At 27.8% G+C, this 13,416-nt stretch overlaps 4 protein-coding genes and 1 long non-coding RNA gene across 8 annotated transcripts; 2 read left to right on the forward strand and 3 right to left on the reverse strand.

Moving 5' to 3' along the window:
• The first annotated feature begins 1,738 nt into the window (after nucleotides 1-1,738).
• On the forward strand, nucleotides 1,739-2,914 carry LOC124492639 (uncharacterized). The gene is made up of 3 exons (XM_047055596.2): nucleotides 1,739-2,368; nucleotides 2,437-2,762; nucleotides 2,842-2,914. The coding sequence occupies exons 1-2, from the start codon at nucleotides 2,083-2,085 to the stop codon at nucleotides 2,634-2,636; spliced, it is 486 nt and encodes a 161-aa protein (XP_046911552.1). The 5' UTR covers nucleotides 1,739-2,082; the 3' UTR covers nucleotides 2,637-2,762; nucleotides 2,842-2,914.
• Nucleotides 2,915-4,968: 2,054 nt separating this feature from the next.
• Nucleotides 4,969-6,297, reverse strand: LOC124495097 (uncharacterized). The gene is made up of 3 exons (XR_006959255.2): nucleotides 6,130-6,297; nucleotides 5,878-6,038; nucleotides 4,969-5,790 (listed from the first exon to the last, which is right to left on the reverse strand). It is a non-coding gene; the product is annotated as an uncharacterized LOC124495097 (long non-coding RNA).
• Nucleotides 6,298-7,011: 714 nt separating this feature from the next.
• Nucleotides 7,012-10,507, forward strand: LOC124499627 (uncharacterized). 4 transcript variants are annotated; one of them, XM_047063581.2, is made up of 4 exons: nucleotides 7,012-7,394; nucleotides 7,975-8,156; nucleotides 9,498-9,902; nucleotides 9,980-10,507. In XM_047063581.2, exons 2-4 carry the CDS (start codon nucleotides 8,057-8,059, stop codon nucleotides 9,991-9,993), a joined length of 519 nt encoding a protein of 172 aa, XP_046919537.1. In that variant the 5' UTR covers nucleotides 7,012-7,394; nucleotides 7,975-8,056; the 3' UTR covers nucleotides 9,994-10,507. The 4 variants fall into 4 exon arrangements, with proteins under 4 accessions (XP_046919537.1, XP_075584770.1, XP_046919534.1 ...); XM_075728655.1 differs by having other exon boundaries at nucleotides 7,012-7,233; XM_047063578.2 differs by having other exon boundaries at nucleotides 7,014-7,485.
• A 49-nt stretch (nucleotides 10,508-10,556) lies between these two features.
• LOC124498650 (uncharacterized) lies at nucleotides 10,557-11,845 on the reverse strand. Its single transcript, XM_047062437.2, is given in 3 exon segments — nucleotides 10,557-11,608; nucleotides 11,678-11,799; nucleotides 11,801-11,845. Coding segments are annotated over 3 exon segments (1,212 nt in total). The 3' UTR covers nucleotides 10,557-10,563.
• Nucleotides 11,846-12,235: 390 nt separating this feature from the next.
• On the reverse strand, nucleotides 12,236-13,375 carry LOC124498652 (tetratricopeptide repeat protein 36 homolog). The gene is made up of 2 exons (XM_047062439.2): nucleotides 13,058-13,375; nucleotides 12,236-13,003 (listed from the first exon to the last, which is right to left on the reverse strand). The coding sequence occupies exons 1-2, from the start codon at nucleotides 13,179-13,181 to the stop codon at nucleotides 12,531-12,533; spliced, it is 597 nt and encodes a 198-aa protein (XP_046918395.2). The 5' UTR covers nucleotides 13,182-13,375; the 3' UTR covers nucleotides 12,236-12,530.
• Between the last annotated feature and the right edge of the window lie 41 nt (nucleotides 13,376-13,416).

Consider the following 13,416-nt stretch of genomic DNA (forward strand, 5'->3'; position numbering starts at 1 on the left):
TTGTTTTTTTTTTCATCTGTTATCGAGCCAAATTGTTTTGTCATTACCCGGTGTTTATTTGACACTTTCATTCATTGATTTTATTAAAGCACTGAACAATGATGATAGCTTTTCTTCTTTTTTTTTTTGATTGTTGTTCAAAAAATGGGATTTTTTTTTTGCTCCACAACTGTTGTTATTTTCATCAACTCAAAAAAAAGTAATTCGATGCAAACAAACAAAAAAAAAATAACGAAAAAAAAACAAAGGAATATATAAAACAAAGGTAGAAATGGCTACAAACAATGCAAAAGTAAAACAAAAAATTTAAAATGTCATGAAATGATTTCGTCTACAATATACCAGTCAATAGAGAGGATTAATGACAGAAAAAAAATTGATGACAGCAGATTTCTTTTGTTTTCTGTTGTTGACATGTTTCATAGATTTTACCAGTTTCACCAGTCAGTCACTTTGTCATCATTATAATAGTACAGGTGAAAAAAAATGTTTCCATAATTACCGCTGTTCTGTAATTTTTGTTGATGACAAAATTAAATATATTCAAATGAGAAAATGATTTTATGAAAAAAAAATGAAATAAAATCTGTCATTTGTCTATTCGAAATTTTTTTTTGCTGCGCTTGTGAACACACACAAAAAAAAATGATGGATTTTCAAGGATTTTTTTTTCTCTCTATGATTATTCATTATCGTTGATGACCATTCGGCACGCATTTTTCATTTATTTAATTTTCATTGCTGAAATATTCTAAATTCATTTCATTTCATGGAACATTAAATCTATGATGATGATGATTATTTCACTTAACAAAATTGCACTATAGTATTGACATTGTGATGATCAAGGACTTTCCCTAAGCATTTTTTTGAATGAATGAATGAATACACTGATGGAAAAAATCCCAAATTATCAGGAAAATCAAAAATTTGACCTGTATATTTATATAATCGATGAAATCCATAATCAATGAATGATTTTGCTGTTAAAATTTATTATTTTATCGATAAAGATGATGATGACCATTGCATGGATTTAGATGTTTATTTGTACGATGATTTGTACCATTCAAAAAATAATAATAATAATAATAAGTTCATCAGTTTAGTTGGTCAATCTATTACTAATTCAATTTGAATCATAATTCATCACCGAAAGTAATGATTATCATCAACATTTATGTAAGTTTATGTCGAAAATCAAAAAAAAAAATTTTTTTTTATTTGCCCAAGTTTCTCGGTCAATTTGGTCTTATGTGGCCATATAATTGATATTGATATATCATAAATCAGAAAAAAAATATCGGCCATCAATTTGAAGCCATGTGTACACGACATTCATCATCTATCAATCATGTTTTCGTTTGTTTGTATTTTATGTTCATGTTTATTTGTTATAAACAAAGGTCATTGTTATATGTTTTTGCAAATCATATATGACTGTATGTTGTATTACCTGGATCGATCACTAGATCAATAGATTATTTGTGTTTGTTTAACATGTTTTTTTTGTTTGTTTGTTTAGTTGTTTGTCAATGGTCAGAAAAAAGAACATAGTTGGATCATAGACAAAGTTCAAGTGTTTTTATCATCATAATGTTTGATTTTGAAGAACAAAATAATCTTCAAAATTAAATGAATAAAAAAAAACATAAACATTTACATCATAAAAATAATGATGATGATGATGAGAAAATTCTGTAATCGATTGTTTTATCGATGATTATATGATTATTGTCATCATAATCGTTGTGATTTAAAAAAAATTCTAAATTATTATTGGTTGTTTTTTGTTTCATTTTTTTTATCATTTCAGGTCTATTCCATTCAATTTATTCTATTTAACGAAAAGACGTATGTATAAAATGAAAATAAAAATAAATAAAATTTATGACGACGACCTTCATTTATGACAGAAACTCAAAAATCGATTCATAAAATAACACAGAGCATGTTTAAAGTTTAGATTTATTATTATTCAGTCTGATTTTTGGAATTGTGTTTCTTCTTTTTTTTTCCTTTGTTGCGTTCATTCTATTTTTTTTTTCATTTCAAATTTCGTCAATCATCCATACGTCAACAATGGCTTTTCATTGCCATTCATTATTATCGATATTGATTATCATATCAGCTCTAATTCTAAATGAATATTTGACCAATGTTTCATCACAGAATAATTCTACAGAAAATTGTATATGCGATGTAAAATATTTTGGCCAATATTGTGGTATTACATTGAATGAAAAAAATCCCAACAATGAATGCAGTACAAATATGTATTTATGTGGTAAATCAAATCTTAAATCCATTGCTGTATTATTGAAAACCTGTAAACCAGGTGTCAATTGTGATCAAAGATTGAATGGAGGTTAGTTTATGTTTATGTATGTTTTATTTTATTATTATTGTAATTTCATTTTCAATATTATATTCAAGGAAATGCCTGTTATCAGAATGCAAAATGTTATTGTCCACCACAATTGGCACGTAAAAAGAAATATTGTGGATCCGATTTACAAGGTGCTGATTGTAAAGCCGATATTATTTATCGTTGTCCAATGGTTCGACGTTATCAGGCTAGTCCTGAAGATGCTTGCCCGTTTGGATGTGAAGATGGCAAATGTATGACACAGTGAATCGTTGAAATTTAAATTAGAAAAAAAAATTCAATTATCGACCACTGTGGATTTTGGTTGAATCAATTAGATTAGTTTGTAGATTTAATTATAATCTATAATGGAAAATGCAATGTTTTTTTTCAGGTAATCCATTTCTATCATTATCATTATCAATATTCACATGTAAAATAATGTTTTTTTTCCCCATTTATTTTCGATTTAGTTTCATTTATTATTATTATTATGATGATGATGATGATGATGATATAATAAAAAGTTAATGATTTCAATTTCAATGATTCATTTGTTGTTGTTAATAATAATAATTTGATTATTATTGTTAATGTTTGAAAATGGATGGATGGCCAGATTTCATTTTTTTTTGTCTGTTTGCGATTACCTTACATTTTTTGTTTCCTCATGTATGTTTGATGATCTGAAAAAAAAGAGTTTATTTCACTATGGCAATGCAACATTTATGTGTGTTTTTATAATTTTTGTTCCTTAATACAGTTCATTTACAATAATGTTGTTGTTGAAAAAAAAAATTTTTTTTGTTGCTTCCATCATCATCCATCAAAGTTTTTTTTCTTTTGAATTTCATTTTCAATTTTTATCAACTAATTAGCCTAAAGATGAGTGAATGAAAAAAAAACAATCGATAATAAACATTCAATGGTGATTCTTAACGAAATCAACACCCCTTCACTTAAATCACATGATGATCATCACACAACGACAGCCGGCCACAAATTACTTTTATAATGATGATCATTTATAATGAAACCTCAATGGCTGACTTCCTCATTTTATCGTTTCTCATGTAGTGTAGAAAAGAAAAAATTTACATTTTTAGTTCAATTCGATTGATAAATCAATCAATCATTCCATGGTTGAAGAATAAGTTTGCATATCGATCAATTGAATGTTCCAAAAAAAAAAAAAACACAAATCCAAAACGAAAGCCAAAGCAATTAAAAGTGTTTTGACACCATTGAATATTTATTGACGACGAACATCATTTGATTGATTGATGAATTTTTTCTTTCTTTTTTTTCGCTCATTTGGATATGAACAGGTGTCAAGTGTATGTGATATGTTCATAGCTTTCAATTTCATGTCGAATAAAAGCGGCAATTGTTTTGTTTTGCGTTTTTATTATTTTTTTTTTTTTTTTTGTTGCAAAGCTATAATTTACATTTTCCTTCCAAATAGATTAACCGAGCGACAATCGACAATTGTTGATCTCGTTTTTTTTTGTGTTTTTGAAGCTGTAAAAAATTTTTTTCCCCCATAATAATAAGCCGGACAAATCAATTAACACACAACGGCGATTATTTATCTATCATTGGATTTGATCTAGTTTTTTTTGTTTTATGAAATTTAATTAAATTTTTTTTTTTGGGTTTTCCAATACACAAAGCCTGCATATTGTTCCGATTGAAGATGAAAAGTTTGCATTTTGTTACGTCATTCTAAACGAATTTTTATTTTTTCTATGGACAAAACAAAAAAAAACTCTAATCAATCATAAACATTGAAACCAAGAGAAAGGAATAGAGAGAGGTAGAGAGAGAGAGAAAACCAATCAAGATGATAAATTTAGTTTTTTTAGCCAATTTGATTTTGATTCAACACACATAGTAGTAAAAAAAAACAAAACAAAGAGTAAATTAACATGAAAAAAGTAGCTAAGAAGATTACTCAATTATAAACAATCTTCTTATATATAATAATAGAAAATAGAATTGAATCGAAAATTTGGAGAAGAAAAAATCGTTATTTTTTTCATCCAGGAGAAAAGTAGTACAGTGGTACATTGAAAGTAAAACCAAAGGAAATTGAGATTGGATGTGATAATGATGATGATGATGATGATGATGTTACATTATACACAAAACAGTTCGTTGATGATCGTTGCTACCATTATTTTATTCGTATGTGTGTGTGTATGTGTTTGTGGCAATTTTTTTTCTTGATGCAATAAAATGAAATAGGTGTGTATACACACACACACACATTGCCACAAAAAAAATTTAATCGAATCAACAAACACAAGATACTATAGTATAGACAAGACAATCGATACTATTATCATATCGATCTTTTTCTATATAGATCACACCTTGATTTAGATCATGATGATGATGATGATGATGAAAGATGGAAAAGAAAAAAAAATTGAGGAAGAAAATCAAATTTTATTTAACTATCGAACTAATTTTAGGTAAATGAATGAATGAATGAATTTTGTAAATTGCTGAAAATAAAAAAAAACACATTTGCAACCATCGAAAAGATTTTCACCTTCTTCTTCTTCTTCTTCTTCTTTAATATGATAATATCCGGGTTTTTTTTCAACATAAAAAAAACATGCAATGTTTTCATTTTGCGGTTTCTCACTTTATTCAAACACGAAGATGATAATATACAGATATTTAACGATTTAATATTGGCGAATTATTTTTTTTTCTTTTTGCCAATCCATGACAAGTTACAATGAATGAATGAATGAATGAATGTATCATAAATTTAGACATGCTTTCATTTATCTTTGCCAACAGTCAAACAATATTCCATGACCGACATGTTTTAGTTCATCATCGTGAATACAATGACGGTGTGGTTATAATACACAAAAATTTTCAAAACAGTAAAACAGAAACTGATTTGTAAAATGATCCTGTTGTTGCAGGACAATCCAAAATTGTTTGTCATAATTTTTTTGTTTTGTTTTGTTTGTTTGTTGACAAACATACTGACCATCTTGTCAGTTTTGTTGTTGTTGTTGCTGTTGTTGTTGTAGTTTGGTGTTCCGCGTATATATATTATTGTAATAGTTCCTGGAAAATCCATCCATTTAGCGTAACATTTTGTTGTTGGGTAATTAATTTCCTTTTTTTTATTTTGAATTGAATTTTCTGTGATTTTTTTTGTTTTGTTTCGTTTTAAAATCAACATAAAATCCATGTACAAACAAAATGATTTAATACGTGGTAATCATCATTATACTGATGATCATCTTTCCATCGTTCATTCAAAGATGATCACGGTGTATATGATACGGATACAACAACAACAAGTTGTATGTTTTCAAGTTTCATTTTCAAAAACATTTAATGTTGATGATGATGATGATGATGATGAAGATGGTTAAAATGATTACCGAATGCTAGAAGAAAAAACATGAAAAATATTTCCGTTTAGTATTTTTTTTTTCTCGATTACAAAAAAAAACATTGAATGAATTGAACATTACCATGGATTGCACATATCTTCATTATCAAACGATCACTAGCGAATTATAATCATTATTATTACGATCACCATGGGCAACTCTCGATCGAAATATTTGATTCGAATCATCTCTTCATATATATCAAATGATGCGGTAGAGATTTCAATCCTGGATTTTCAAATCTTGATAACAAAAATATGCACATATTTGTAACAAAACAAAAAAAAAACATCACCAATGATTATTTGTTATTGTTCATCTGTTGATTATTACCTGTTATTTTGATATCAGTCAATCTAATCTAGACTTGATGAATGGATAGATTTTGTTTGATAAATTAATCGGAAATCAGAAAACGGATCCAGGATGTATTAAAGTTAATGAAATTTGATAATAAAGATGTCGAGGCATTAATTTTTTTTTTTAAATTCAGATTGTCATCATTATGATTGTTTATCTTTTAACATTTATTTTTTCTCATCAACAAGTCATTTTTTTAAATTACCTGATGATGATTAACAAAAAAAAAAAAAATGATTAAGGAGTAAACATAATTTATTGGTTGATTGATTTATTTACATAAACAGGTGATAAAATTCAATCAGGTGAAAAAAATTAACGATGATGATAATTGATATTTTGTGACAACAAAAAAAAACGAAATTTCATTTTTTTTCAATGAAATTGATCTCTTTTTTTTCTGGGACAATTTACTGATCAAGACATTGTATGATGATCAGTAAAATGCCGAAAAAAAAACCAAAATCTCTATATTTTGCTCTTTCGGTTTTGAACTTTATTAAATTCAAACGAATAAATGAATGGATGGCAATTTTCTCTCTCAAATCATAAACTTTCACTCATTTTAAATCATCATAACTATACAGATGATGATGATGATGATGACAAAAGTCTCATTTTTAGATACTTTCTCTTCACCATCGTCATCATCATCATCATCATCATCAATCGGGCATTGTCTTTTTTTTCACTGTTTTCATTTTCTTTTCTTGCCATTCATTTCTAGATCTAAACGTTTCGACGAAAAAAAAATTGAATGATGATGATGATGATGATATTATTATTGGTGCACAATGTTTTTATTCATATATACATATAATAACCCAATTCAGTTCAAAGGCAGAGAAATATAAGAGAGAGAGATCTCTTTCGTGTTCGCTCTCTTTTTTTTCTCATTTTCTATAGTGTAAAGAAAAAAATTTTATTTACAACAAAAAAAATACTAAATAAACGTCATAGAGCTTCGACAATTGTACAAAATCACAAACGAACATATAGTGACTATTAGTCGCGATGAATGAATGAATGAATGAAAAACATCGAAACTGATCATCATAATAAACATCACATCATCGGGTTAGTCACATTTTGCCATCAACAAACGGATAAAACTGTACTACATTCATATTGGAATCATTTTAATGAAAACGATATTGATATCAATATCAACTTTAATATCATCATCATTGAAATAAAGTTCCAAATTCGGTCAGTCAGTTCTTTGTCTACTTTAAGGTGTACGTGTGTGTGTGTGTGTGTGTTTATTTTATGCCATAATAGTCCGATCATTGAAAAATCATCATAATCATCACATCAAAAATAGTTAATGTTCGTGTGTATCTTTGGTGTTTGTTTGTTTGTTTGTTTTTTGTATTCTTTTTCGTATTTTTTTCCCCTTTACCCCCACCACTACCAATAGTGGTTGATTGGCTAAATTGCAATTTTAAAAATATAACCAATTTTGGTTCTATTGTCATTTTTTATTTTTATTTTATTTTCATCGTCAAGTGAAATGATGATGATGATGAAGATGATGACGCGATGATCATAGCCAATCGATCAGTTTGGGTTTACATTCTAAATAATAGGAAAAATAAAATAGAAAAATGTATGCCTGTTGAATGTGTTTTGTTCAGTGTGTGTGTGTATGTTTTTTTGGTGCTGCCGAATTTTTTTTTCGCTTTGTATCGTTTTTCATCATTTCAGTTATTTGTTCTCATTTTTTTTTTATTTTCCTTTCATTCTTATTTTTTTTTGTTGCTGTTGAAGTTTTTTTTCATGGTGTTAAAGTTTACTTTATTCTCTTTTCCTCTCCAGATAAAAACGAGTTACACGAGGAATTTTTTTTTCTCAATTATTCCACATATAAAATACGAACCAAAAAAAAAAATCAACAAAAATGAATTCTGCCATATCGATACGAATGTCGACAATCATCAGTTTATTATCAATATTGTCATCATGTTTTACGGCAATAACATTGGCTCAACGTAGTCAAGGTAAGGATAACCTTTATTGATGATTGAAATTGATGAAATGATTGAAAGCACTCAATAAACTAAAATCGCTATATGGAGCATCGATAAAAAAAATGATCGTTCTTGACATTTTTTTTTGTTTTTGCTTCTAGCGCTGATCATGATTTGAAATTATTTATTTTTTTCGAAAAAAAATAACAAAACAGGGTTTCCAAAAACTTTCTCCTTTTTTTCTCAGATTTTTTTTTAACCTTTTTGTCTCTAGAAACTAGTGAATAAATGTTGATATATATCGTATTTATAATTATATTGACGAGTGACGTTGAAATTTGTTTGAAACGAAAAAAAAAAAATTTCATCCGTAATTATATATATAGCCAACTCGTTATATGTGTCATTTATACTGCAACATTAACAATGGCTTGTTTCACCAATTTTTCATTCATTCATTCATTTGTTATTGTTTGAATATATGTTTTGGGATAAAAGGCAATGGCTGATTTGGAAAAAAAACGAATGTTTATGATGCGGAAGCATGATCCTGATGATGATGATGATGATGAGTTGAACATAAATGACAATCAAGATATTTGAAACCGAATTTGAACCAAAATGCACCAAAATCAGTGGCAGAAGGAAAAAAACGAAACAATTTCAATATATAACCATATATAAAATGTCTCTCTCTCTCTTTTTTCTGTTTCGATAGTTTTTTTCCTGAATTTCACAAAAAAAAATCGATTGTCAATCTATCTTGGAAACTTTTATTTGGCAATTTTTATGGTGTTTTTTTCTGGTAATCATAATTGAATGGAAAACACTTTCTCTTTTTTTTCTGATCAGGTGTCACACACCATTATGGTCGAAGACAATTAAGTGACTTCTTTTTTTTTTTTTTTTTTTTTTTTTTTTTGATGACGATGTCATTGTCTTTTGTTTCGTTAATTTTAGTTGAATAGGTCACTACTACTACTACTACTAGGTATTATGTTTTTTATGCTGAAGGTAATAGATGTGTGCGTGTGAAAGTGTGACAAAATAAAATTTCTGTTTTCAGCATTACAATCATCATCATGAACTAATTTTGTTTTTGATTGTTTGAAACAATGGCAAAATCCAAATGAAGATAATTATCTTCTTTTTTTTTGTTCGCCAAAATATCAAATTGAGATTAAAAACAAGTTGTTGGATTTTTTTTTCTTCTTTCACTGTCTCTCTGTCTCTCTGTCTCTGATTCAATTGTGGTGTTATTATCGTCATCGTCAGCATTATATAAAAATAATTATACTGCTGATAATCATTGTATAATCTAATTTTTCTAATCTTTTCTTGTTGTTTTTTTTGTGTTACCTTAAACCTTAGGCCTCAATAATCAATTACAAGCTGGACAAGATTACATTGATATACCTGTACGTGCTGGCTATAGAATTGTTGGTGATGATAATGAAGGCTATCTAGAAGATGGTATTATTGTTAAAACCAAAGGAACCGGTTATATTGATCCTAGATATCGAAAAAAATATTTTACCACTACCATCACTGATGATGATGGTGTTGATGTTGATGAAAATAATCGTCGTTTTGATGTTTCATCATTATACAGATCACCAATGCAAGAATCAATGCCAACAATAAGAAAACGACGATTTGATCAATATTTTAATACGAAAAAAATTGAATCATCAGCATCATCATCATATTCACCACGATATTATACATCATTTCCTAAAAAATATCTAAAATCAGAAATTATTTATGGTCGTCGTGGTAAGTGATTTATTTCATTCATTTTTTTAAACAATGAAAAATAATTTTTTTTTTTTTTTTTTGTTTTTGTTTACCAGCAACAGATTGGTGATGATCTCAACATTCAATAATAATATGAATATATATATGAAAAAATAGCCATTCGTTTTTTTTTGTCCATTTACGCTGTTGCTCATTGATTTTTATTGGAAATTATTATTATTATATTTGGTTTATTATTATGGGTCGAACATTGAAATTTGGTTCAAATATTATCGACATGTAGCTCTGTAGCCACATTATTATCATCATCATCATCATCATTATCATAATCATCATTCACTAAATCATCAGAAATTCATTCATTCAATGGAATTTTTTTTATGTATACAATGCAACAATCAACTTGCAAGCGGAACAAACAATTCACTATTTTTATCATCAATTTTTGTTGTTGTTGTTGTTGTTGTTGTCGTTGTGTTTTACACATTTTTTTATTATTATTATTATTCAAGTATTTTGTCAATTTTATTTTTTTTGTTGTTGTTGTTGTTGTTGTTTTGTTTTGTTTGTATTGAAATTCTGGATTATAAATAAATAAATAAAATATAAATAGATAAATTGTATAACAGTATGAGCGTTCGATTATAATGAATGTGAATCTTACAAACCTGAAAATTTATTATTCTTTGACATTTGGCCGATAAAAATAGTTATCAATTTCATAATATTTTTTATCCGATATGGATTCTTTTTTGCACGATTCATCATCAATAGAATCGATTGGATTTTCGTTTATATCTAAATCCATATGATTTCGCTGTTGTTGTTGTTGTTGTTGTTGATCATTGTAATCAAAATATTCACTATCAAGTTGATATTTTATATTTACATAATGTTGTTCACAATGTTTTCTCACCTGTTCAATTTGGCCAAACAATCTTTGTTGCAAATAGAAAAATAACCATGAAAATATAATGTAAAATAATCGTATTCGTAATACATATTCCATTACGAATATGAAAATAGCATAATTTAATTTTCTTTCGAATGTATCTAATTTGATTGGATGTCGTACACCCAATGTATCGTACCAATATTTCATGAAACTTTCATAACAAATTAAAAATCTTGGTGCAGCTCCTTCAAGTGCCAAGAAAACACCTTCAGTAAGATTCATGCCCATTACAACCGGTGCACTTTGTTTATCCAAATGTACTTTATAGCATCGTTGAAAACAAATGTCAAGAAATTCTCTTGTTTCTTCATAGCCTTCAACACCAAAACAGATGTTGAAACGATCTTCAATGCCAACACAATAACCGATTACACGCCAGAAATAGAAATATTCTTCAAATTCTTTTTCAGTTGTACCAAAGAATGCACATTGATTCGGTCGGATACCAACAATACCAATTAGTGACCATTGTGTCATGGCCATATCAAATTGACTTAACCAATATCGATTGGGTCGTGGATATTTATTATTCATTAATCGTGAAACGGCCATATGACAATTACGACGTACAGTGATCATTGATTGATGTGTTTTGGTTGTCGCATCAAATGGATCTTCATCGTACCATGATAAAATATGAATGACAGTCGATAAGATTCGCATGAATACACGGAATGGTGTTGAAGAATTACCAGTAGCAATAACCGGAACAAGTACATCAGGTAGATGAATCAATAAAATATTGCCGATAAAATGTGCAATATTCAAACTATTTAAAATTGTATTGATTAACATTCAAATTTTTTTTTAAAAAATAATTTTTAATGATGATATTTACCTTAAAAAATATTTTCTGGCCAATTTCTGTGATCGTTTAAATCGTTCAACATCATACCAATCTGGTGGTTCAAGAAGCGGATTAAAATGTGTAATAGGTCCTTTAATACGTGGAGCTTCATCTTCCAAGAAGCTTCCATTTTTTCTCCAACTTTTCAATATTAATCATAATAGCAATAGAATGAAAATGAACTTAAAATAAACATACAACTTTTTACTTGGATCACATCGTCTAAAATGGCAATGTAACCATCAACCATGAATGAACTTTATTTTTGTTATTTTGTTTGAAACACATTTCTTAAGAAGGAATATTAGGAAAGAGATAATGACAAGTGATGCAATTCTTTTTGACTCTTCATGTTTTTTTTTTTTTTTTTTTTTTTTGGCCTTCAATAACTTTTTTCTCTTTATTTTATGCAAAAAAAATATGCACTAAGATTTACATCATTTTTTCGCATTTATTCTTGAAACAAGACTAATTTAAATCTGACTGATTAGTATTCGAATTAGAAAATGGGAAAAAAACAACAACAACAACAAAATTTTCACAATAAATGTAAAGATAAAGAATTCTTTATTGGACCAGAAAATAAATGCATAAAATTTTCATCTCTAAACTTACCGAAAATGGAAAAATTTACTATAAATTTTCATTCTTTTTTTTTGTTGTAAACAAATATAATAAATCTCTAATAGATTTCATATGTCAAGGACATAATGACAATCATTACATCATTATAAAAGTCAATACACACAATAAGTAAAATTTTTTAGAAATAGAATGAATGGATTGATGGATGGATATTTCGATGATTTCCAATTTGTTCTTTTTTTTGAAGTTTGATGCCCGATTAAGGTTTCGATGAAGTAGACGTCTGTTGTTCATATTGTTTGAACATATCTTGAAGCATTTGATTACAAAGAGCAGCATATGGATTCATTTTAGCCATATAGGCACTGGCAAATCGATTGCCAAGGTCGGCTGATCGTTGCATATCTTTTAGACCAATTTCTTTGTTTTCTTTCAACAAATGAATCAATGCTCGTTGACAATATGCTTGTCTAGCGACATGATGATCCAAATTTGTTCCATCACTATCGCTCAATTGAATGGCTTTATCCAGATCATGACGGGCATCATCTATTCGATTCTGAAGACGAAAAACTTGTGCACGATTATTATAAACTGATGCATTTTCTGGCCAATAGCTTAAAGCTTGTTCAAAATAATCGAATGCTTGTTCATAGTGACTTTTATCAGCCAATTCTATTGCTTTAATCTCTAAACGTTTTGATTCAATCTGTTCGCTAGTCAATTCTTTTTCTGTTTAAATAATTTAGGATTAATTTTGGATCAATTTTATCGAGGATGACTTACGATTCTTGCCATTATCATCATCATCATCACTGGTTCTATCAAATGGACCGGGAAAATTGTATTCAACCAAAAATGGGTCAAACATAAAATCAATAACTTTTTGATCTTTTTGTTTTTCGACCATTTTTTAAATATTTGTTTATTTTTGAAAATTATTTGCAAATAATATTTTTCTACTGCGTCATAAATAAAAAAAAAATGGACGAACAAAACTCTTAACGACGATCATCATGATTATTAAAAATGAAGATATCCTTGATAATAACAACCTTACAGAGAACAGGTAAATCAGCTATTCGAATTGCTTCACATATATGTATGAAAATACAGTAAAACTTGGATTTTGTGGCAATATAAAC

This window comes from Dermatophagoides farinae, chromosome 2 (genome assembly GCF_024713945.1).
Source record: "Dermatophagoides farinae isolate YC_2012a chromosome 2, ASM2471394v1, whole genome shotgun sequence".
Lineage (NCBI taxonomy): Eukaryota > Metazoa > Arthropoda > Arachnida > Sarcoptiformes > Pyroglyphidae > Dermatophagoides > Dermatophagoides farinae.

Excerpts from the sequence above, each read along its gene's own strand:
- LOC124499627 (XM_047063581.2), top strand. The coding sequence starts at position 8,057 with ATGAATTCTGCCATATCGATACGAATGTCGACAATCATCAGTTTATTA. Across the intron at positions 8,157-9,497 it reads ATTGGCTCAACGTAGTCAAG|GCCTCAATAATCAATTACAA; the intron begins GTAAGGATAACC and ends CTTAAACCTTAG.
- LOC124492639 (XM_047055596.2), top strand. The coding sequence starts at position 2,083 with ATGGCTTTTCATTGCCATTCATTATTATCGATATTGATTATCATATCA. Across the intron at positions 2,369-2,436 it reads TGATCAAAGATTGAATGGAG|GAAATGCCTGTTATCAGAAT; the intron begins GTTAGTTTATGT and ends ATTATATTCAAG.
- LOC124498652 (XM_047062439.2), bottom strand. The coding sequence starts at position 13,181 with ATGGTCGAAAAACAAAAAGATCAAAAAGTTATTGATTTTATGTTTGAC. Across the intron at positions 13,004-13,057 it reads TGATGATAATGGCAAGAATC|AAAAAGAATTGACTAGCGAA; the intron begins GTAAGTCATCCT and ends TTATTTAAACAG.